The sequence below is a fragment of the Simochromis diagramma genome, unplaced genomic scaffold (genome assembly GCF_900408965.1).
Source record: "Simochromis diagramma unplaced genomic scaffold, fSimDia1.1 OVJJ01000596.1, whole genome shotgun sequence".
NCBI classification, from domain to species: Eukaryota; Metazoa; Chordata; class Actinopteri; order Cichliformes; family Cichlidae; genus Simochromis; species Simochromis diagramma.
The window spans coordinates 4785983-4808017 of record NW_024387245.1 but is presented as its reverse complement, the minus strand read 5'-3'; the positions used below and the strand labels follow the sequence as shown (position 1 = coordinate 4808017).

Genomic DNA, 22035 nt, shown 5'->3' with positions numbered 1-22035 from the left:
CCACAATGGAACAATATGAGTCATGGATTGGCCTCGTCAGAGCTCACACCTCAACATTATTATTAAAATTGGAACAAAAAGGCAGCAAACATCCCTTTAAAAGGATTTGAAGGTCTTCAAGAAGCCTGGAGAACTGTTCCTGAAGACTACTTGAAGAAAGCTGCCTAAGAGACTTCGCACTCTGTTGGCCTGATATATATATATGCTGTATATCAGCGTATATTTGCACATTACTGTAGCTCAAGAATTTTCACATAGATACATGTCTAAACTCTGGTAAAATTATGAAGTTGTGACATTTTATATCCAAAAGTATTGTCTAATTACTAAAACAGAGGTTTCCTGTTCATGATTTGCTTTTAATTTCAAAAACATAATATTTGTGAGTCATAATTTAGGTGACAATATCAAATGAATAAAGCAGAAAAGGAAAGCCAGTATTACAGGGGCAGTCACAGCAGAATATGATGACACCTTTTGTTTTGTAAATGCTCAGGAAAGGTTAAGTAAGTGCTGTCATCATGAGTAGAGATTCAGATACTCTTTTACTTTGCCCGTGCTGAGATTTCTTGTAGAAAAAATACAAAGAAAGCATATTACAGCATCTGACTTTATGCGTAATTCCATTCGCTGTGCATCAAACTCACCGGAGAAAATGTTTTCATTATAGCTGACAAATTCCTGCACTGATTGTGTGTTTTCCGCTTTGTAATTCTTGCAATCTTGTCTTTGTACAGTAATATTTTGTATTTAATTAAGAAAAAAAAAAAGAGATATTTTTGTTTCCTAAGAATGTGGTTTTTCTTTGATCAAATACATGTCAGCTGTCTGGCCTTGTTAAAGCAAACATCACGGTTTAAGTGAGACTGTATACTGGATGCACTGCATCTTTGGGGAATGAAAGACAAGCGAGGTGAACAAACATTTACACAGGGATGTTTGAGGTTATATTTGGAAGCGTGGTTTAGATGTATCTCACACAAAACACACACGGAGGCACACGCACACACTCTTACTGGTTAGAGCCATTTATGTCTATTTGTTCTAAAGCATAATGTAGCAGCTGTCAGGAAAGCAGAGCAGTTTTTAATGGAGGACTAAGACTCTGAAACTGAAGCTGCACAATCCAATATTTTGATATATAATAGGTTGTGATACTTGTAAGTAAAACCAAGAGCCCAGTTTTTCAGCTCTGTCCCATGTATTTGAATGGATAGTTAAAAAAATCTATTCAATGAGCTGTTAAAGAAAAAGATTTCTGCTTCTCGCAAAGTAACATAAGCAGCATTAAAAGTCTTCTACATCCTTTAAGGGAATAATTAAATCTCTCCCATTTATAAAGGTTAGGGTGCAATGCTGCCTTGTTTATTCTTTTTTTTTAATGGATAGTTAAAACTCCTTGAAGGCTTTCCTCCTGAATGTGTGCAGAACTTTCAAAGGTTTAAAGGAGAGCGCACAGTTTCAAACCTCCAAACTACTTTGCTCGCAGTCTGTGGCTGCAATCACAGCTATATTGTCTGCATTTTACGCACTAATTGACTGTGTATACTGGCGGACGTATTATGCCGCTACAGTCATTATGCACATTGTCAAGCTTAATAATGAAAAGAAGGCAAATGTAGTCTGAAATAGGTATCCTATTATACTGCGTCTGAGTTTGCTTTCCACATCCGCGACAGTGACATAAGCACATATAAAATATCAGCTCAAGTCGCTGTTTAATCGGCATGTCAGTGAATTGTGCGTGCATGTGTGTGCACTTGTAAACCAGTGACTAACTGCATGAGATAGGCAAGGTCGTACCCTCCTATCATCAAATAAAGCCAGACTGTCAGAGTGACAGAGTGCTTAGCCCAGCATGATGGAATAGAGCTACATACCAGCCTGTCAGTGGATAGCAGCTTGTATGTGTGTGTGTGAGTGGGAGGGTGTATGTGTTCGTGTGTCTGTGCATGAATTACTGTTTGTGCATTAAAGCGAGCACACTTCCACAAAAACAGTTTCTGAACGCGAACGTGCTTTCCTGTCAGAGTTCCCGTCCGTTTTCCGAAAGATGCAGCAGTGTCAAAGTGAGCAGACTTTGCGTATGGTCCTATAAAAGGATTAACAGCTCCGATTGAGGTGATAATATAGGAGTTACTGATCCGGCCTGGTGTGTTGAGCTGATTGTGATAACGCTTGAGCCTCATTAAGAGATCAGTGTGGTGTGATCCAACTGGGGCAGGTAGGGAGAGGAGATGCATGGTGAGTTGAGTGGCTTAGTGCCTGTCTGACGGCTGAGCTTAAATAAGGAATGAGCCATATGCTGCCACCTCATTAGCATACTGACATACTGTAGCACTGTTGCAGAGGCTGCTGCAGACACACTGAAAGATGAGCAGGTTACTCGCAGAGGGGAGGGAACAGAGGAGAGCGAGTGGGACTCGGAGGAGACAAAGAAAGGGAGTGGGCTTGATGAAAACATCAGAATCCAAAAGGGAGGAAGAGTGATAACAAGGATGCAGGGATTTAAAAAAAATAATACCATAAGTGAAAAGGAATTAGATCGCTCCCCGTACTTTGAAATGGATAATTCAAATGCAATCAAATGTTTCTGTTCTGCAGTATTTGCAGTGAAAAGGTGACCTTTAGGGAGCCTTGTTAATTGTACAGCTGTCTTACATACGGTAGATTTAGATGTCAGTCAGCAGAGCTGTAGCATCAGTCAGTGATGACCTTTAGGAGAATGTGTTTTCAGGGTCTGTTCACTTGTCTGTACCTTAATACAGCAGACAAATATGTTCACCGGATATCACCAATAGCAGTTCCCATAGTTTTAGCACTTGGAGGGCGTTAATGTGTGGGCTCGCCTGGACGATTTCTGTTTCATTGTTCTAATAGCACCCTATAAGATTTGCCTTTAGAAAAAGGGCAAAAATTAGAGACCACCAGCTGTTTTAAATGGCAGCATGTTCAAAGAAAATGTGTTTCATAATGCCATGCATGACTCATAATCAGACCAAACCAACACAGCCACCCACAAAATCCACTATTTCTAACATCACGAATCTCAGATTTGCTTCTTTTTTTAAGGGGTTAACTTCTTCTGAAACTGTACATTAATAATAACACATAGTTAAATCCTAGTGTCTACTTTTTCCATCAAGCTGTCCACACTATGAAGTGTGACTTTTTGCAATAATCTGGTTATGAGAATAAAATATTGGTACTGTGTCAAACTACAAATATGCTGTGATAATATTAGGATGCACATATAATTAATTATAATTATAATTAATAATGGAAGATAATTAAAATCAAAGAGGATAATTACAAGCAAAATTAAAAGCATATTTATAAATAAGAATGAGACAGTTAAAAATTCAACTAAAATTAAAAGGTTAAAGAGAAAAGATGAATTTTTAATTGAGATTTGAAAACTCTTAGTGAAGCAGTCTTGATCACTCTAGGATATAAGGAATTGCATTAATCCAGCCTGGGTGTGATAAAGGTGTTGATCACCTTTTCAAGGTTTTAAAAGAACAGAAGGGTTTGGCTTTAGCTAAGAGTCTTAACTGAGAGAAGCCAGCATTGACGACAGATTTAATCGGCAAATCTAATTTGGGAGCAGAAGTCAAGATTATAACAAGGTTCTTTACATGAAGTTTACAGCATGAAGTTAGAGATCTGAGGGATGGAGTCAAATTTGTGAACTGAGCTGCCTGGCAATGAACAGGGTTAATAAAAAAACATATAGGATTTTGGTTTGGTTTTCACTGAGGGTTAGAAAATTCACTAACAGCCAAGTTTTAATCAAGTGACGCCAGTTTTTTTTTGTTTGTTTTGTTTTTTTTTTGCGCAATAAAAACCAAAGGAAAACAATGCATTACATAGCTAACAAATTTGGGAGCCATTGCAGTTTCAGGAACCGGCTGCATTAAAGCTGCAGTCTCGTTACATACAGGAAAATCTCACTTAAAATAAAAAAATAATAAAACAAAAACACACAAGTGTGCAAAAGAAACAGCCAGTTTTTTCTCTGTTGGGTCTTAATGGCTTAATGTAGAAGCCTTTACCTTACAATAGTCCCCCTGGGGTGACTGCAGCTGTGATAAGTAAAACTGAATTGAATTGAACTAAATTGGCTGCTTGCAAACTGCAGATGCTGTAAAGTAGGTTGTAACGTGGTGAATACTTAGAGAAAGGTTTTTGTTTGTTTGTTTTTTTACTATAATTAAAACATGTAATAATTGGGAAAAAAAAACAACAGAATTTTACACAATCAATAAATAAAGAGTTTAGAGGCTGCATGGAAAAAAAATGGCCGTGTACCAGGTTGATTCAGAGACTGAGATAGAAAATTGTAGATAGAGACTAAATGTAGGGTTTTAGTAACTGTCAAGTGAGTAGAGTGGTGGTACCCTTATACGAAAGACAAATCAATAACTAGAATAACATGCTGAGTTTTCTTGACTGTAAGATACTATGCAGAATATGAGTTTCCCACACTGCAGGGAGCATCCTCTATAGCACGATGACTCATATGTCAAATAGATATAAATGTGTTTTTTCCATTTTTTTTTTTTAAAGAGAAGACGCTAAACAGGATAAAAATCAATGAGCAGGAGCAAAAAAAGATGTATCAGATCAAATCTATGTTATTGTTAGTAACATAATGATATTGTTAGTCAGAGTTAACATACTAGTTTTGACAGAGGTGCGCATCTTGGATAGGGCTAGTATAGTACACAGTAACCACCATTAGTGTATTTTAGTGTTTGAAGAGAAGAGAAGAGAAGAGAAGAGAAGAGAAGAGAAGAGAAGAGAGAAGAGAAGAGAAGAGACATTTCATGCAGGTTGATGTGAATGGTTGTCAGAGGAAATTGGTCAGTATTTCCTCACTGCCATAACTCATGCCCCAGAGACTGTTGGACAACAGAGGTAGGAGGGATGATGGCAGATAGGACATAAAAGAAGAAAGCTGTCATTACTTGCTCCCAAAACACACACTCAGCACTCATAAAAATAAGTTATGAAGTGTTCAACTATCTATACAAATAATCAAAGAAACGGAGATGCCTGTACATATATATCTATATATATATATATATAGATATATATATATATATATATACATATATATATAGCCAGAGTAATCCTTTGGGCAAGCATTGCCATCTGCAAAAGGGTGATTTCAAATGCCATTTAAACACATTCTCACGGCTTAGGGTAATGTCTTCTATTATTACTATTTTATTTGTTAAAAGGAAGGGCCTAAAAATGACCACGGCATAAATAATTAATGAGAGTAGATATATCAAAGTGCTCTGCGGGTCTGCATTATCAAATGGTGCTTTTATCGAAAGCACTGCAATCACTCTCAAATATTCAATTCAGCTAAGAACTGAAATGTAAAAGTTTTTGAGATTGAATGTACGATTGTGTGCATGTTGTATCACTCCTCGGGAGGCTTAGAGTGCCTTTTTGAGCATGTCGGAGGCGACGCTATAGGCTTTTCAGCATCTCTATCTGACTCGCAGGTTCTTCAATATTTCATGCCTGTTAGTTTATTGGTTTGAAAAATAAAGCAAATCCAGGATGGAAGTTTCTCCAGTTGTTTCATATCTCTAAATGATCTGTAAGGCACAGAATTGAAAACCTACGAGTACAATCTCACTTCTGTTTAAAGCATGCATTTTTCTTTTTAATGTTTAGTTTGCACACTCAACAGTCACTCTATCCAAATTCAATTTACTTTTCTAGACAATGAAGCAAACCTCTGTTTTCACCCTAAATATCTGACATAAAGAGATAATATTGTGGTGCTGAGACAGAGCATGAGCTGTCCACTGGAAGCATTACAGCAGGCAGAGTCAGACATGTCCTTTAGGATATTACTGCCATTAGGCTGGGATGAGTGTTTTTTGGGAGTGGGGAAGGTTAGACGGCTGTGGGAGAGATGCTGCACAAACATTTGCTAATTCTACATTTCCTATCTGAGCAAGCACACGAGCAGGACTCTTGATATAGCTGCTGCTACCGTTTAATGGAAAAGTTCCAAGCCTCATCTCGAGCCACTTTTCATTTCTTTCTATTTTGCTTGGAAACACATAGAAATACATGAAGTAAGGCAGAAACAGAGGTCGTACAGCTTCTTTAAGTAGTCTTCAGCATTTTCAAGGACATTCAAAGCTCTTCTTTGGATGTTGGCTCCATTTTGTTCCAGTCATTGTCATGATGATCCCACACTGCTTCAGTAACGTTAAGGTCCGGGCTCTGGGGAAGCCAAGACTGCTAGTGTCCCATTGTGTATTTTTCTCTTCAGGTATTTTACAGCATTGGCAGTGTGTTGAAAGCATGAAAAATGAGGTCACTGACAATCAGATGTTTTCCAAATGCTGGATCAAAATCTAATGGTACTTTCATGGGTTCATAATTCAACCAATTTTAACAACGTATCCAACACCACTGAATGTAATGTAGCCTCAATCCATGACAGCCGTCACTGTGTTTTACAGATGGCTGTAGATGCTGTTTCACTTCTCTCCTGACCTCCTCAGTACTTACAGAATTTTCAAATTTGGATCCATCACTCCGTATGACCCGTTGCCACTGATTTTCAGTCTAGTTCTTGTGTAAATTGGCATGTGTGCACCTTTTCTGCCTGTTTCCCCTTCCTTATGAATGGCTTCTTGACAGCCATCCTTGCACTGAGTGAATAGTAGATGAACCAAATGAAGGGCCAGATGTATTTCTTAGGTCCTGTGTCAGGTCTTTGCTGGACTTTCTTAAGAGCATGACTTTCAGATAGTGTTCATTTGCTGTGTTTTTTTTTGTTTGTTTGTTTTTTTGTCTGCCACCTCTTTTTTTGTCCTCTAAGGACACACTGGATGTCATCTTGAGTTATGGCAAGTGTTTAGCTAACAGCTCTTTGGCAATTACCTTGTTGGTGCAAACTGTGCAAGCCTTGGCATTCTTCATAGATATAACTAAAGCGGTGGGAACAAATTATGTGTTATTACAACAGACTAAACCAGTTTTGTTCTTTGTCTTTTTGGCGCAGGTTTCTGTCGTGCAGACACAACAATGGTCCCTCCCTTGAGTTAGGTCCATTTTTATGCTGGAATGATTCAGAATTCAGTGTTAAGTGGCTAAATAACAAATTTCAAATGACAAAATAGAAAAACAACTGCTTTGTTTTTTTGTTGGTTTTTTTTCTTTTCTTTTTTTTTTAATAAATTATTTTTTAGCTCTTTGAATGCAAAATATAAAGCACCAAGGGCTGGCTTTAGACTTTTGCACAGCACTTTATACAAGTAAAGCTTATATTGGCTTTAATAAATAAATCAGTTTTAGCTTCTTGTATCTTGGCACGCGCCACACCAGTGTGATGCTAAATCCCAAAGTCTTGTACTGCCCTTGATCTTTGTCTACATGCAGACTTTAGAAGAATGTTTACAAGCCCTAGCAGAGATCTACCTGTGTTAACCCGGTTTCTCTTAATCCTTTCACCCCACCCCACCCAAAAAAGGGAAAACCCGATTTCTTATTTATATGATGTTTCTGAAATCAGGTTACCCCTGCAAGCCAAGAATAATCTTTTTTACTTAAGCGCATGTAAATGCAGAAATATGTGTGTAAGCAGGAGTGAAAATAAATAAATAAATAAAATAAAATAAAATAAAAAATGCTTGTGGATTGTGTTTGTCCTTCTGTTCTCATTTGCTGCTGCTGTGTTTGGAGCACATCTGTCTTTCTGATAGGATTATAAAACATTCACCAGCAGATGTTTGCACTCCTCTTTGAAGATAGCAATTGTGCAGACTGTTGTGGATTTATGAGTGCTTTCATCAGACAGTGTTGAATTTGTCACTATATCATCAATATTCTTAACAATGTAATCAAACTGTTAGAAGCTCCTCTACCAGTCTGTTTTGATCCATCTTATGAAAAGGAGCACGGAGCTGCTTTTGGAGCTGATTTTATTAGCATCAAGTCATGTTTTGTGTATTTATTTTATTTATCTTATTTTCCTCCTGTCTACGTGTCTATCTTGGCTATTTCCACATTGTGTCTGTTTTCCATAAATGCTGCTTTAAAAAAACAAAAAAAAAAGATCATTCCTGTGTGATTCAGTTTGCCTTTATAGCAGATATATTAAGCGCTCAGGAAGATGTTACCATTTACCTTCAGGTAGCGAGCAGAGCAAGTGACATCTGTTGCCAAAGCACCAAACATATAAACATAGTGTGCTCACAGCATGTAGCCTATATGCCAAGAGCTAACAAGCTATTGGCATAATGCCTTTTTTCCACCCAGTCACATGCCAGACTGTAAATCTCCCAGAATCAGCTTTTGAGTGCTTGTGTTGATTCTTCCCTGTGTTCTGGTCTGTCAGTCAGGGTGTCCGTCTGTGCACGCTGCAGGCTCCCAGTAGTTGACAGAAAGCCTGCTGAAGAGCTTAAGGCAGCTTGTTAAGTAGCCTCCATCTACTGCAGAGATTACAGGGAGCTTAATGTAATCATGCCTGTGCAATAGCCCGTGTGTTGGGTGAGATGGTCATTAAGGAGTGGAGACTTGCTTGTTAACGTTGTTTCGGCCATTGTTTTTTTGTTTGGTTTTTTTCACTGCATTTCTTGTTTGCCTGTTTAAACGGTCCTCCTAAAACTACTGACTGTATTTGCATAGAGCATTTAGATGTTGGCCTGATGCTAGTCTTGATTTATTTTTATTTTTTTTTGCATGTGTGTGTGTGTCTGTGTCTAGCCAGTGGCTGCAGGCCCTAAACCCAGAGTCCCTAAATGCAGGGGTTACTTTTTTTTCAAAGAGGTGTCAAGTGAACTTGACTTTTACATGTCTAATACTTAAATGATGTTGATTTGGTGACACAGACACTCTGACAATACATGTTACAGGAGCTGCTGGCACCCTCAAAGCTATTTTTCTTCATCTGTACAGCCTTGTAAATAACTGCTCCTCAAAAAAGAAGGAAAAAAAACAAGGGAACAAAGATCCACTCCACTGAGTTAACAAAAATACAGCTGTTGCCACTGCAATTCTTTTAACTGACTTGTACCCTGTGACATACTGTCATAAACAAAATAATACCCTGTTAGTATATCCACATAGGTATAATCCAGCTATATATGTATATATATATATGTGTGTGTGTGTGTGTGTGTGTGTGTGTGTGTGTGTGTGTGTGTGTGTGTGTGTGTGTGTGTGTGTGTGTGTGTGTGTGCGCGCGCACCTGGAGACAATAATAAACAGCTCAGTGCCATAGCTGATTATTTTCTCTTTGGAACTACAGTGTACTAGTGGCAGTCTCAAAATTTTATTCTAATATTCCTAAGGGAAGAATCCCATCAAACTTGTGTAGGTAGGGCCTACTTGTCAGAGTTGGCAATCGGGAACAGGTTTATTTAACACAGGCAGCTCAAGGCTCATATTATCCATGTGCACTGTTTCATTTCAGCTCAGTGCATTTGACTGTCATTCACAGATGCACTATTTTCTCCGTCTGTGGTGTGTTTGTGTCACGGCAGAGCTGTGTGCTACCTTGCTGTAAGTGCATTAATAAAAGCTTCCAAACATGGGTTTATCTGTCTTAAGGCTTTGTTTGAGAATGACAGTTTTGTTTAGACTTAACAGTTGGCACCTAGGTCTCGTCCGATGTGGTGGAGGGACTGTGGATTTTTTTTTATTTTTTATTTTACTGCCTGTCCTCTGATTTATCAGAACAGCCCCCTCTGTGCATTTACAAATCAACGCTGGGTTTCACTGCCTTTTAGCAAAACATATAGTTTGACGGCATGGACTGGCAATTCCTATAGCTTGCTCGGGGAGTCTTCAGATGAAGGGAAGAGAAGTGAGCCTTTATTGAAATAAATAAATAAATAATGCATGAGGGATGAACCTTAATAATCCATTCAGGGAACTTGATTTATAACAGTTACTTACTTAAAGAATTGATTGTACTATGCTATGATACTTTTGTTTTTTTTTGTCTCAAGTTTCCTTTAATATTGACTTATTGTTGTGATCCCAGGCTGTATTCACGGTGGGCTTTGTAACTTCGCTTTAGGGTGGTTATATACTTTATGTTGTGTAAGTAAACCCCAGCATCCGTTGCTGAACCCTTTAATAAAACTGCTGCTGTATCATAACTGCAGTTCTCAGTCTGTGTACGGCGGGAGCACTGCCTGCCCCTCACCCACATAGAACAAGTCAGCTTCTGACCTTAGCAGAAACAACTTTGATGTCAGGTACAGCCCTCTAGCCAGACATTGTGTGTGAGGATTTGTCATTTGGGATGTTAAGCTGCATCCTAGTGGAAACTGTGTGTGTGTGTGTGTGTGTGTGAGCGTGTGAAGAGGCATACACTCTGAACTGGGTGACTGATTCCATTTCCTGTTTTTTGAAGGTGCGGATGAAAAGCTGTGGGGGTTTGGGGGGGATTTTTGTGACACAAAAATTCTTTTACAATGCGTTCTGACACAGTGCTGACCAGTGTTCGGAGAAAGTTCTGCATTAATGATCATAATATAGGGATCAGAGCAGACAGCAGTCAGTCACAGCCTCACTCAGACTCTGTGTGCATGTGGATGAGTGAAGTGTGAGGTGCTGAATTTAGTGCTGGATGCTATAAATCAAATCAGGGGAGTGAAGAGCTCCACTAGGATGGATGATTCATAGCACGAGGTCCAGGAACACATCAACAGGAGAAAACATATTCAGGATAAAGAGGCAGCTGACCGTCACTGGCCTCAAATTTCTGCACATTCTTTACTCAGACATGTCAGCGATGAAAGAGGCCAGAGACAGAAAGTTTGTATTACTCATTGACTTCAAAATTAGAGTGGGAATAGACACATTTTTGCTTTTATCATCATGAAGTAAATGTTGATTGCTAAATTTAATGGCTATAGAGTTAAAAAAAAAAAAAAAAAATTAAAAAAACACCAATGGCATTTAGATTGGTTCCCTTCGAGCCTCTCTTTCACTGCGCAATTATATCTGACACCAGGTACTCAATCTCCTGGGAAAATGAAGGGTCGATTTTGCATCCAAAACAGACAGCGCACTTTGTTTATATTCTCTCCAGGTAGTGGAAATGGTGGAATTTGTAACAACCTGTTGAACTGTTTAAACTTTACCTGGTAAAAGAGAAAAGAGCTCCGTAGCTGGAAAAGACAGTGAAGCCGAGGAATCAGAGTAATGGGAACAAATGTTGACTGTAACCTATTTAACACTCATTATGTCATAACAGAACACAAATGCGTTACAATGGCTGGAATATATATGTAAAATAAATAAGTACATGAATATTTAAACTCATTGGTTGTGTTTAAAAGCACATTAGCAGTGTTTCAAATGTATCTGTACTCATACAGACAAAGGTTCAGATTGACTACACGATCAAGCACCCACTTTAACATCTCTACACATTTTTTTTTTCCCCACTCCAAAAAGCCTCGCTTCATTCCACCTCCCAGTGTTGATCAGTGCCTTTCCCTCCTCAAACATGTGAAAGAAAAGGATCGGTGTCTCTGCAGAGCTTCATGTCTCCAGGGAAGATACACACACAGAGAGAGATTCTGACCTTCAGGGTCAACATGCAATTAAACCTCAGATGAGCTCTCGAGTCTTACAAGAATACTGGCTGTGGAGGGAGACATGGCTAGCAAGACAAGTATGTTAACCCTGATATGAACTGAACTGCCTGTTGGTTATCCTGCTTTTGTAGAGTACTGCTCCATGTGACCACTCACCAATGCTGCAGAAGTGATTCACAGTATCGGGGTAGCTGGTACACCAGTATCTCTGATTTTGTGTCAGACAGCAACCCCTGAATTACAGAGCTAGTGGGAAAGGTTAATGAAGACTCGAACATCAGCTCCAAGGATGGCTGTTGACCTTTTGTATAGGAGCTAACAAAATGAATTCTAAAGCAGTGCCTTCATTTCACCCGAGCAGTTTTTCCCTTTATGTTTCAGTGTCAGCGGGACAGATGTTTGAAAGCATGGTGTAAATCTCTCATGTCTATCTTTTATCCGACATGTGTGTTATATGTAAGCATGTAAGCAGCTAGACAGATTTGATTTGAGAGGTAACGGGAAAATAAAAGTCATTTTTTTCAACGACACATTTGCTTCACTGCTGTAACACAAAATACCACAATTTCTATTTTTATTTATTTATTTTTTGTACATAATTTACATTATAAGCCAATGTTACAGCAATTAATATCATTTTTTTCAAAAGTCTTTATCCTGTAAAGCCTTTTTTTAATGAGTGAAAAGTTTTTTTAATAAAAAAGGAGAAACTTGCAGATTTATTTTTTCATTTGTGTAATTTTTGCGACATCTGACATTTTTGTGTAATTTATTCCCGTTTTTCCAGAAAACAAAATCACACTGATGATGTAGAGGTCTGGAAATCTCACAAAACACATCTATTAAACATGATAGATTTGGTGTTAAATATTAGCTGCTTTTGTATCAAATGTAAGATGAACATTTATGAATATGAGCTCGGGTTATGTATAGTAGCTCAGGTTGCAGATCAGGTTTTCGTGGATGACAGTTTGATCTTCAGCCGCTCCACTTTCAGAGGTTTCCTTTGACCACTAAAGTTGTTCCTGATAGCAGGTCATCTGCCATGCATGGCAGCTGTGTCACCACTGGTGTGTATATGGGTGTGTGAATTTTCCAAGCTATTATTTCAAGTAAAAGTTCAAACTTTCAGAGTCTTGGAAATGTGGAAAACGCAGCTTAAATCCCAGAGATTACATGTCTGCTATTTTCAGACAGCTTCCCTGCATACGCTTGACACCATGTGGTAATTGTAGTAAGCAGAACATGTTAACACAACATGACTGTCATTAACTCCTTTCTGACACAAAATGTACAATATGTGTTAATAATAATAGAACTGAATTATAGTGCATTTGCCATCCATCCATCTGTGCTTTCAGCTGCTGGGATGTGGAAATGAGCTACACTCTAACCCTGTGTATGAATGATTAATAATATTATTTACAGTCGAGACAGTATTTGGACAGTTATATGCGCAGCAGTGGAGTGCCAGGTTTCAGCTTTAATTTTAATTTCTGTTTTGCATCAATATTTAACAAAGTGGGTGGTAGTCGTGGCCCTTTAAAACACATGGAACCCAAACTGCAAGGGTTCAAAATAAAATTGGACACTTGGTTATTAAATCTTTCTTGGAGAGCTATCTGTCATTTCAACCGTAGTTCACAGACCAAAAACTGCACACATGGCTCATGGAGAGTTTATTTAGAGTTGCCATTCAGACTGAGGGGGAGCTGTCTGTGAAAAAAGCTCTGCCTTGCTCTCTGATATATATGAAGACTGTCATAGCGAGAGGCAGGGTACACCCTGGCCAGGTCGCAAGTCTTTCACATTTAATTCGTGGGGTTGAATTAATGAGCTGCATTAACTGTTTAGGCATCTGGGGCTCAAGAATAATTAGACAGTTGACAGATAGATTTAGATAGAGTTTTATGCCCAGGTGAATTCCAAATTAAGAAGATAAAAGACCTGGAGTTTATTCCAAGTGCTGAACTTGAATTTAGTTACTGTTCACCACAACTCTCAATATGAGGTCCAAGGAGATGTCGATGCAAGTGAAAACCCAAATTAACCTGTTAGAGGGAAAAAAGTTTAGGAGTCACTTTAAAAAGGCGTGTGATGGAGATCAGGGATTCTGTTACATTTCCCAGTATTATTATTATTATTAATTTAATGGGGGACTGATATAAAATTATATATTTTATTTTTGGTAGTATTATTTAAGTGATAGTTTGTGGAAGGTGAAGAAACGGGGGGTGGTGGTGTGTTAATGTTAGTAGAACTTACCTGTAAGAGTAGAAGGAGCTCAATCACTTGCTTATGAAACATCTGGCATAAACCAATGTGCAAGGCTAGGGGAGGTTAGGTTAAGATGTTTCTGATAAATATAACTGATTAAAGCATATATGTTGTTGAACTATTTATAGGAATGTACTTTTTTTACTAGGTTTTACTACCCCAAGACTTGACCTGAGGTAGATAGAGTACTGCTGCTTTTCATAGTGGCTGGTATGTGTTGTGTTTGTGAACACTCTCACTCTTGTATTCAGCTATTAAAAGGTTTCTGGTCAAGGTTTGGGTCAAACTACTGTAACTCTTGATCCACTAGCACAGTCGAAAAATGTTAACGGCTCTTGAAAGCATGAACTCTTTTTCAGTGATATTAGCGTCATTGCGGTTATCCCAGACACGGCACCACAGAAACATGGTGAAAAGAAGACGAATGTCTGATGAAATGTCTGTGTTCTGTAGAGCTCCATCACATACACTCACACTACTGTCTCGCAACCAACCTCCGTCTTTGCGGTGCTGCTGTGACACTGTTCCTGGGTTTCCGTAATCACCCTATTACCACTGAAAAGCACAGAGTCACTGCTTTGAGGAACTGTCGGAACTCTTTCAATTGAGCAATTGGTTCAGGAGTTAAAGAAGTTGATAACATATTGCAAAACACCCATCTGACACCCGACACAGGTTTCACTGTAGAGGGTTAAAGACCACAAGTTGGTGAATGACTTTTATCTGACCTCCATGCCTTTTTGTTCAAACCACAAGCAACCACTGGCTAAACTCAAAGGAGTGAACTACCCAGTGCATTAACACCATGATGTCTAAAAGATGGCAAGAAGACAGATAAAATGGATGATCGCAGAATTCTTTCCTTGGTTAAGAAACATGTGTGTTCTTCAATCACATCAAACACCAAAAAAAAACATATTTGTCAGAAATTCCATGCCTACATTCTAGTAAGAAATCTCACCTTCTCTGTCAAATACGGTGGATGACAGATTTTTAACATTTAGCAGAAAAGGAACATAAGGTTAAACATAAGGTCAAGTAACAAAAGTGGCTGAATGAAGGCCGAGAGAAACTAAATGCTGAGGAAGAGCTAATGGTGGCTACAGTAAAGGTCAGGGAGAGCATCACCATACAAAGATGCAATATCTGTGGGATATGAGCCAGAGACAGTGTATTTTACTTAAAGTTGAATGTGTTGAAGAGTCTCAAGAACCCTTCCAAAATACTTGTGGTGTACAGTGAATGTTCTGCACACTCTAATATTGACATCTGTAGCAGTGATACAGATTGCATCCACTGTGTAGAAAATTTAAAGGGATGTAGTATTTCTACTGTTGTATTTGACTCAGGATACAGAGCAATTTAAAATAATTTGTGATGTAATTTAAGATAGGAGTCATGTTTAGGCACAACAGAGACAGTACAGTGCACAGTAAAGAGAGTTAAGATACTTATCTGAGAATCTTGGTCAAGTTGTGCAAGTTCCTGACTCACCCGTTGAACGGCCACTTCAAAAAGTTAATTCTGAGAAGGTTTCTCATGAGTAGGGCCAAGAGATCTCGCATTGCTATCATCCACCTGCAAAAATCACTGCCACTGTGGGAACAGTCACTGATGATGGCCGGGATTCGGGACATCGTCAAGATCCGCTGCACTCTGCACTTTGAGGATTACCAATGGTGCATGTGTCAGGATGCTGAAGGCAGGAGTTCAGATGACCTTTGACCAGCTGGCTTTGGCTTCTCCCAAAGGCTAAATGCTGCTGTCACAACCCAAGCAAAAACAGAGGGCTGGACAGGCTCTTTGGAAAGAGCTCTTGGAACAACCTCAAAGCCGTAAATTAAATGTTTTTTGCTGTCTATGACATCTAAGACAAATAAAAGGCTGCCTGCACTAAATAAATGAATAAATAAATAAAGAACACATCACTCCTACTAGTGGCAGTCAGTCACACTGCTTTCATACTAATTAGTAGATTCAGAGTTATTATAAGCAGCAACATTTCTTCATGTCAGCTTGTGGAAATTAAGAAGTGCAATCACTGCCATCATTACTGGCAGCTGAGACACTTGCTCGATGGTCTAATGTGCCACAACCAGAGCAAAGACAGTCTTATGGAAGTGCTGATACAAATCCCTTTGTTTCACTTTGAGTAAATGGTAGTTTCAGATCTATGCAGTCCTTGCAAAACAATGAGCTACACTGTTTAAAATGCATGTTTGGAGGCAAAAGAAAAAAGCAGCTGTTTAGTTTCTACTGAAAAGAGGATAAACAGTGGCTATGTTGCATGAGAGTCTTTATGTTTCTACTTTAAATGAATCCCATGAAAAGAAAAACGATGCTGCTTTATTGTGAAATATGTATATTCTTGGCTTAAGTCGTAAGCAGTGACTCTGTAAAAGTTCTGTTAGCTCAACATTAAATCACTCACTGTCCTGTAAAAATTGTTGATTTTATTTAATGATTGACAGAATGTTTTTTTCTTTTTTTACTGTAAGCCCATGGAAAAAATCATAAAATGTTTTGAATGGCTGTAAGGAAGGTCTTTATGAGTAGGAAAAGCTGTAAAACTTATGTAAATGCATTTTCCAAAGTCATCCAGTGGGACAGATTAGAGTCTTTGGTGGACCATGCCCTGTGTTTGATATTTCTGAACTATAGTGTTAGAGCTCCTGTTTTATCCTGCTTCAGTACAATGTCTCAAACACTTTAGTGTCACATAGTATTAGGAAATGATTTAGTCTTGTTAAAAACAAATAATAATAATAATAATAATAATAATAATAATAATAATAATGAGCGATTAACTGACAGACATTTTTAAAGATTTTTGTTTACAGCTTTATGTAAGTTATAGCAATAAATAAATAAAAACCCACATTTCCATTACTGACTTCAGAATGAACTGGGGCAGCTACCAGTATTAGAGAACATGTCGATCTAGAACGGGGAGAAAAATTCCTGCAGTGATAAGTGATGATGATGATTCAGTAATGAAGATTAAGACAATTTTGTAGACAATTATCAGGATGAAGATGATTAGGACGTAACCGTCGCTCAGCAGGGTTTCTTTGTCTGTGCGGATGTTAAAAGCAAACATGGCTGTTGGTGCCATCTGGTACCTTGTGGTATGCTTGGGGATTAGTCATGCTGAATATATACTGTCTCAGGGAATTTCTTTTGTCATTTTGCCATTTACGTGGTCTTCCAACAGTAGGTCCTAGACCGTTTTCCATCTGCATGCATTTCTCTTCTGAAGCACATTTCCAATTTCCTTTCATCTTGGGCCTGATGCTTGGGATGTCAGCACTTGTAATAGATAGAGTGTTTCATTTGGCGCTACAGATGCTGCACCCTCACACATGCATATGGCTAAGCTAAATCGCTAAGTATCTGCTAAGGTTTTCCTTGTTTCTCATACTGGAAGGGATGCTATAAAAAGCTCATCATATAATTTCACTGCGCACCACTGTTTTTAGAGACTTTTATGATACGTGGTGAAAAGCAATTTCATCTTTCTGTGTGTATTTAGAATTATCATTTTATGAATATCATCTCTTTTCTGGGATTTTTTTTTCTTTCAATTACATATGCAGATTCCCCTGCAATTTGATTCAAAGTCAGTCAAGATTTAATGGATTCCTTTTATTATCTTCCGACAAATTGCCTTTTTAGTGGGAAGAGCGTTTGCATTATTCATTTGTGAAAGAGCAAGCATTTATGAGTTCATTTAGTTTAGTTCTGGATGAGCTCAGCGACCAACAGAGGGGCTCAGAATGAGTCATCACAAAGGATGATGAAGCACACCGCGTGTGATGAATCTCATCTGACCTCTGAACTCTTGTCTTGCTGTCTTGACTGTGTAGGTGATTCAGCGCAGGGAGGACGGCTCAGTCAACTTCTTCAGAGGATGGGAATCTTATCGTGAGGGATTTGGCAAGATCACCGGAGAACACTGGCTGGGTAAGTGGCTCAGGTGTGTGCGTGTTCCGCAATGTATGACTCATGCGCAAGACTGCCGAGGATGGTGAGCCAAGCTCGGGGGAAGGAGATTTCACACAGTATATAAATGTTGGTCATCTTGTGAGTTGACAAAAAAGTAAAAGAGAGAAAAACACTTAGTCATGTCAGGTGATGGAGCAAGATGAAAGAGACACCCAAGAAGAGGCCGACAGATAGAGATGAGTTTGACCCTTCATAGCATCAACAGAGCAGCAATAGCTGTATTACTGACAATGAAAAATGCTGCGGTAACAGAGAGAAAGAACTACAAGGATGTTTTATTGTGATAACCACTCAGAACAACACAGGCCAAAAGACCTGCAATGCAATAACAATATTTTTGGTTTTTCATATGCCAAAACACACAACAGTGTAATTATTATTGCAGCTTTTTCAGTGGTCACCGTCTGCTTAAAACAAGTATTTTTTCAACCAGCGCCTTTTCCAAATCCTTATATTTCTCACTGGCAGCCAGGCATATTAGTCTATGCCTCCCCTTAAAACTTGACAGGCGAAAGAATGCCAACAAAAGAATTCATTCGACTGTGAAATTATCGACTTTTCCGAAGCCAAATTCTTTGCCTTCACACCACTTCTCATTAAATGTACCAAAATATTTCTTTGTGGGGAGGGGGAGGTGCGAAGGAGGATCCATGCACATCATGGTCTAAAAGCAAGTTTCTCACAAGGATGAGGGCAAATTCGTGATAGCTGACTAAATTAGAAACATTTCCGGCTGTAGAATTAAATTCTGTGGCGACATCTAATCACTTTTTTCGCAGTCATAGTCAGCGTCTTTATAGGATATCAGTAATTGCTACATGGCGTCAGCTCTTAACATCAGCCAAAGTCATTGTGAAACCTATAAAGTATTTTTCCTATAAATCTGTGTTTTTATTAAAAAAACAATATGTCATCCATGGAGAACAGTGACCTGCTTCGTATATTTTCTGAGTGCATCACTAATTCTAAAAAAAAAGAAAAGGGCAGCACATTTTAGAAAGGTTGAGCAGCCAGGTGTTAATGAGCTATCATCGTAGTAAGTGCGGGTAACCACCTCACAACAGTTTGCTCAAGTTCAGACTGGCAGAGTAAGTGGCGCTCGAAGAAATCTATTTGTGTAAAAGCACACATTCACAGTCAAGGTCATGGACGTGCTTACCACAGCTGAGATATTCTGCCATCGGCTCTCTAGATTAGAGCTCTCTTCACTCAAACGCACATATGGACAAAAGAGTAACACAACATAAGCATCTGTGGGCAGCTCAGCTTTTTAGGCACGCTATGTACTGTAGATTAATTGTAACGTACTGTAAATGATTTTTTTCCCTTTGTGCCGCAAATGTGGCTTGTGAATCACAAGGCCCAGAGGGTACCCAGAGTTTCTGCCCATTTGTGCTCTAAATAGAAGCGTAATTTACAAAATGAACACCATTTAGTATCAAATTCATCTTTAAATTAGCAACTGAAACCATAAACTCATAAGGAAAGCGTAGACTTCTATCGATTATGATACATGATGAGTGTCAATAAGAATTAATAACTCATAGTGTGTAAATAGGCAGCACTGCAGACCAACAACATGATATGGGCGTACGTGGTTTTAGGCACTTCACCACCTCCACGCTGTGTCCTTGCTGGACATAGGAATGCTTGTGTGTGGTTCGCAGCTTTTGCAGAATTTATGTGAATTAATGGAGATCTAGGTCTCTTTGCTGACCTGAGGCCATTACAAAGCGCAGCCCATAAAAAAATAAAAAAATAAACGTGGGTAGGGATCTGGTGAGATGGCACACAGTGGAAGTATAGTGGGAATATGGAAAGCTCAGGTTTTAGCAGACTGAATTTGAATGAGGCTACAAATTACTTTGAACCTTTCAGCGCACCCTTGGTCATTCAGGCTGGGCTGTTTTCTAGTCACCCCCCCGATCATCGATGGCAAAAATGAAAAATGGATTCATGCCCGCCTGGAGCCTAAAAAAAATCATTGCAACTCCTTCCTCCGAAACCAGCACTGCTAACACCTACCACCCACCACCTCGGAGGTTTTGTACATTTCTCATTAGCATGAGTTTCATTGCATTTACTGAACTACTGATAGTATGATAATAGTGATAAATTTTGGAAAAATTTTGGATAAATTGATATAAATATAAATATTCACTGGCCACTTAATAAGATACACCTGAAATCTCAGCCTTATTATTTCAGTAGCTGCTGATTTCCAGGGATTTTCCCACAGGACCATCTCTGGGGTTTACAGAGAATGGTCCGAAAAATAGAAAATATCCAGTGAGCGGCAGCTCTCTGAGTAAAAATGGCTTGTTGATGCCAGAGGTCTGAAGAGAATGGCCAGGCTGCTTTAGTCTGAAAGGAAGGCAACAGCGACTAAAAATAACCACTCGTCACAACAAAGTATTCAGAACAGGTTGAAACCTTGGAGCCGATGAACAACAGCAGCAGAAGACCACACCGACTGCCGCTCCTGTCAGCTAAGAACAGAAAATATGAATCAACACTGCAAAAAACAATGGAAGAGAAATAGAAGATTGAATGGAACTCGCTTTCTGCTGCGACATTCGGATGCTAGGGTCACACTTTGGTGTAAAAACATCCATCCCGCCATGTGTCAGCAGTTGAGGCTGGTGGTCTGGGGGATTTTTTTCTTGGCACGCAATGGGCCCCTTACTGCCAGCTGAGCATTTTTAAGCACCGCAGCCAACCTGAGTACTTTGGCTGACAAGTGCAGACATAGAGCACCTTTGGGATGTGCTGGAATGGGAGATTCATACATGAATGTGCAGCAACTGTGTGATGCTGTCGTTTCCGTAGGACCAAAATCTCTAAGGAAGGTTTCCAGCAGCACCTTGTTGAAGGTGAGTCTGCGCCATGAAGTAGTTCTGAATGCAAAAGGTCCTCCAACCCAGTACTACGGTCACCTAGATAGACATACACTGTATATTATCATCTGTGCACCAGAATATGTGTCAATTAGTCTAACATTTTAATTCGTGTCAATCCAAAGAAAGAGTGCAACAGCCTTTTCCACTTGGGATTAGCTCTTTTTCTATTTATGACAAACTGTCATTCACACTGGTGATTTGAAACAATCTGCAGACTGAGTTTCATAATGACTGTCGAGTTTTATATTATATTATTTATGTTACATTAGCATTTGTCTCTTGATTCTGTTGTATTCTTTAAACCTTCTTTACACTGACGTCAAACATCTGTAGTTATAAAGGTACAGTTAATGTCAAAGTAAAAGATAACTAATAAAATTTATGCCTGATAGAAAAATGCTTCCCTCATGTTGTGTGTATAAAGGTAAAACCAACATATTGCTGAATAAACTCCCGGAGGAGTAAGTATAAAGAGCATAAAACTGGGTCAAGGCAATTCCATTGTCACAATCAAATCTATTAGACACCTGGTCACCGATGCTGATGTAGGCTTGTCTACCTGTAATATAGGTCCTGAAACAGTTTAACGTGGTCCCAAAGGAACCAACCTAGTTTTCCAGATGGCCTATTACAATAACAGAACTTGGTCTGCAGTGTCAAACCCAGCATTAAAAGTATAGACAAACGATCTCTTGTCACAGTCATGTCTTCTCTCCTGCCTCCACTTCCTTAAAGTACACCTAGAATAATTTTAATGTTTTACTTTTTCTTTTGAACAAAGAAAATATTATATAACTTAAAAGCTGTGTAGTAGTAGCTCAGGAAGACATTTTTGCTCACATTGTTAAGGATGTGAAGGTCTAATTGGAGTAAATCCCAGAATAATCTTGCTCAGCATTACATTACATACAATCTAAACACTCCAAGTGAATGATTTAAAGTACGTAAATGAAAGCATTAACAACTTTCCAAGTGTTCTCTTACATATACATGCATCTGCATATTTTATTGTTGAAATGAGCATGAATTTGTTTTGGTTTCCTCGTCTCTATTTAAAGAAAACAGAAACACAACATTCTTGAGCAGTACTCATTTCATTATCCAGTGGAGCTTAAACTGCTTAATCAATGACAAAATGGAATTCTAGTTTTTGGTAACTGCCTGTAAAAACAACAGCTTTTCATTTCTTTTCATGCAACTGCTGGACTGAATTCCAGTTATCCATTTATTAATTTACAATCAGAGATGTATGTCTGTGA

The 22035-nt window shown here is 38.7% G+C and overlaps 1 protein-coding gene across 2 annotated transcripts in view; it reads left to right on the top strand.

Annotated features, from left to right (window-relative positions):
* The window catches only part of fibcd1b (fibrinogen C domain containing 1b), an 86775-nt gene extending 65158 nt beyond the window's left edge, over positions 1-21617 (top strand). For both annotated transcript variants that reach the window (XM_040000258.1, XM_040000257.1), the window contains one exon: positions 17738-21617. In XM_040000258.1, coding sequence (XP_039856192.1) covers positions 17738-17902 — 165 coding nt within the window. In that variant the 3' untranslated portion in view covers positions 17903-21617. The remainder of the gene's footprint in view (positions 1-17737) is intronic.
* Positions 21618-22035: the final 418 nt, after the last annotated feature.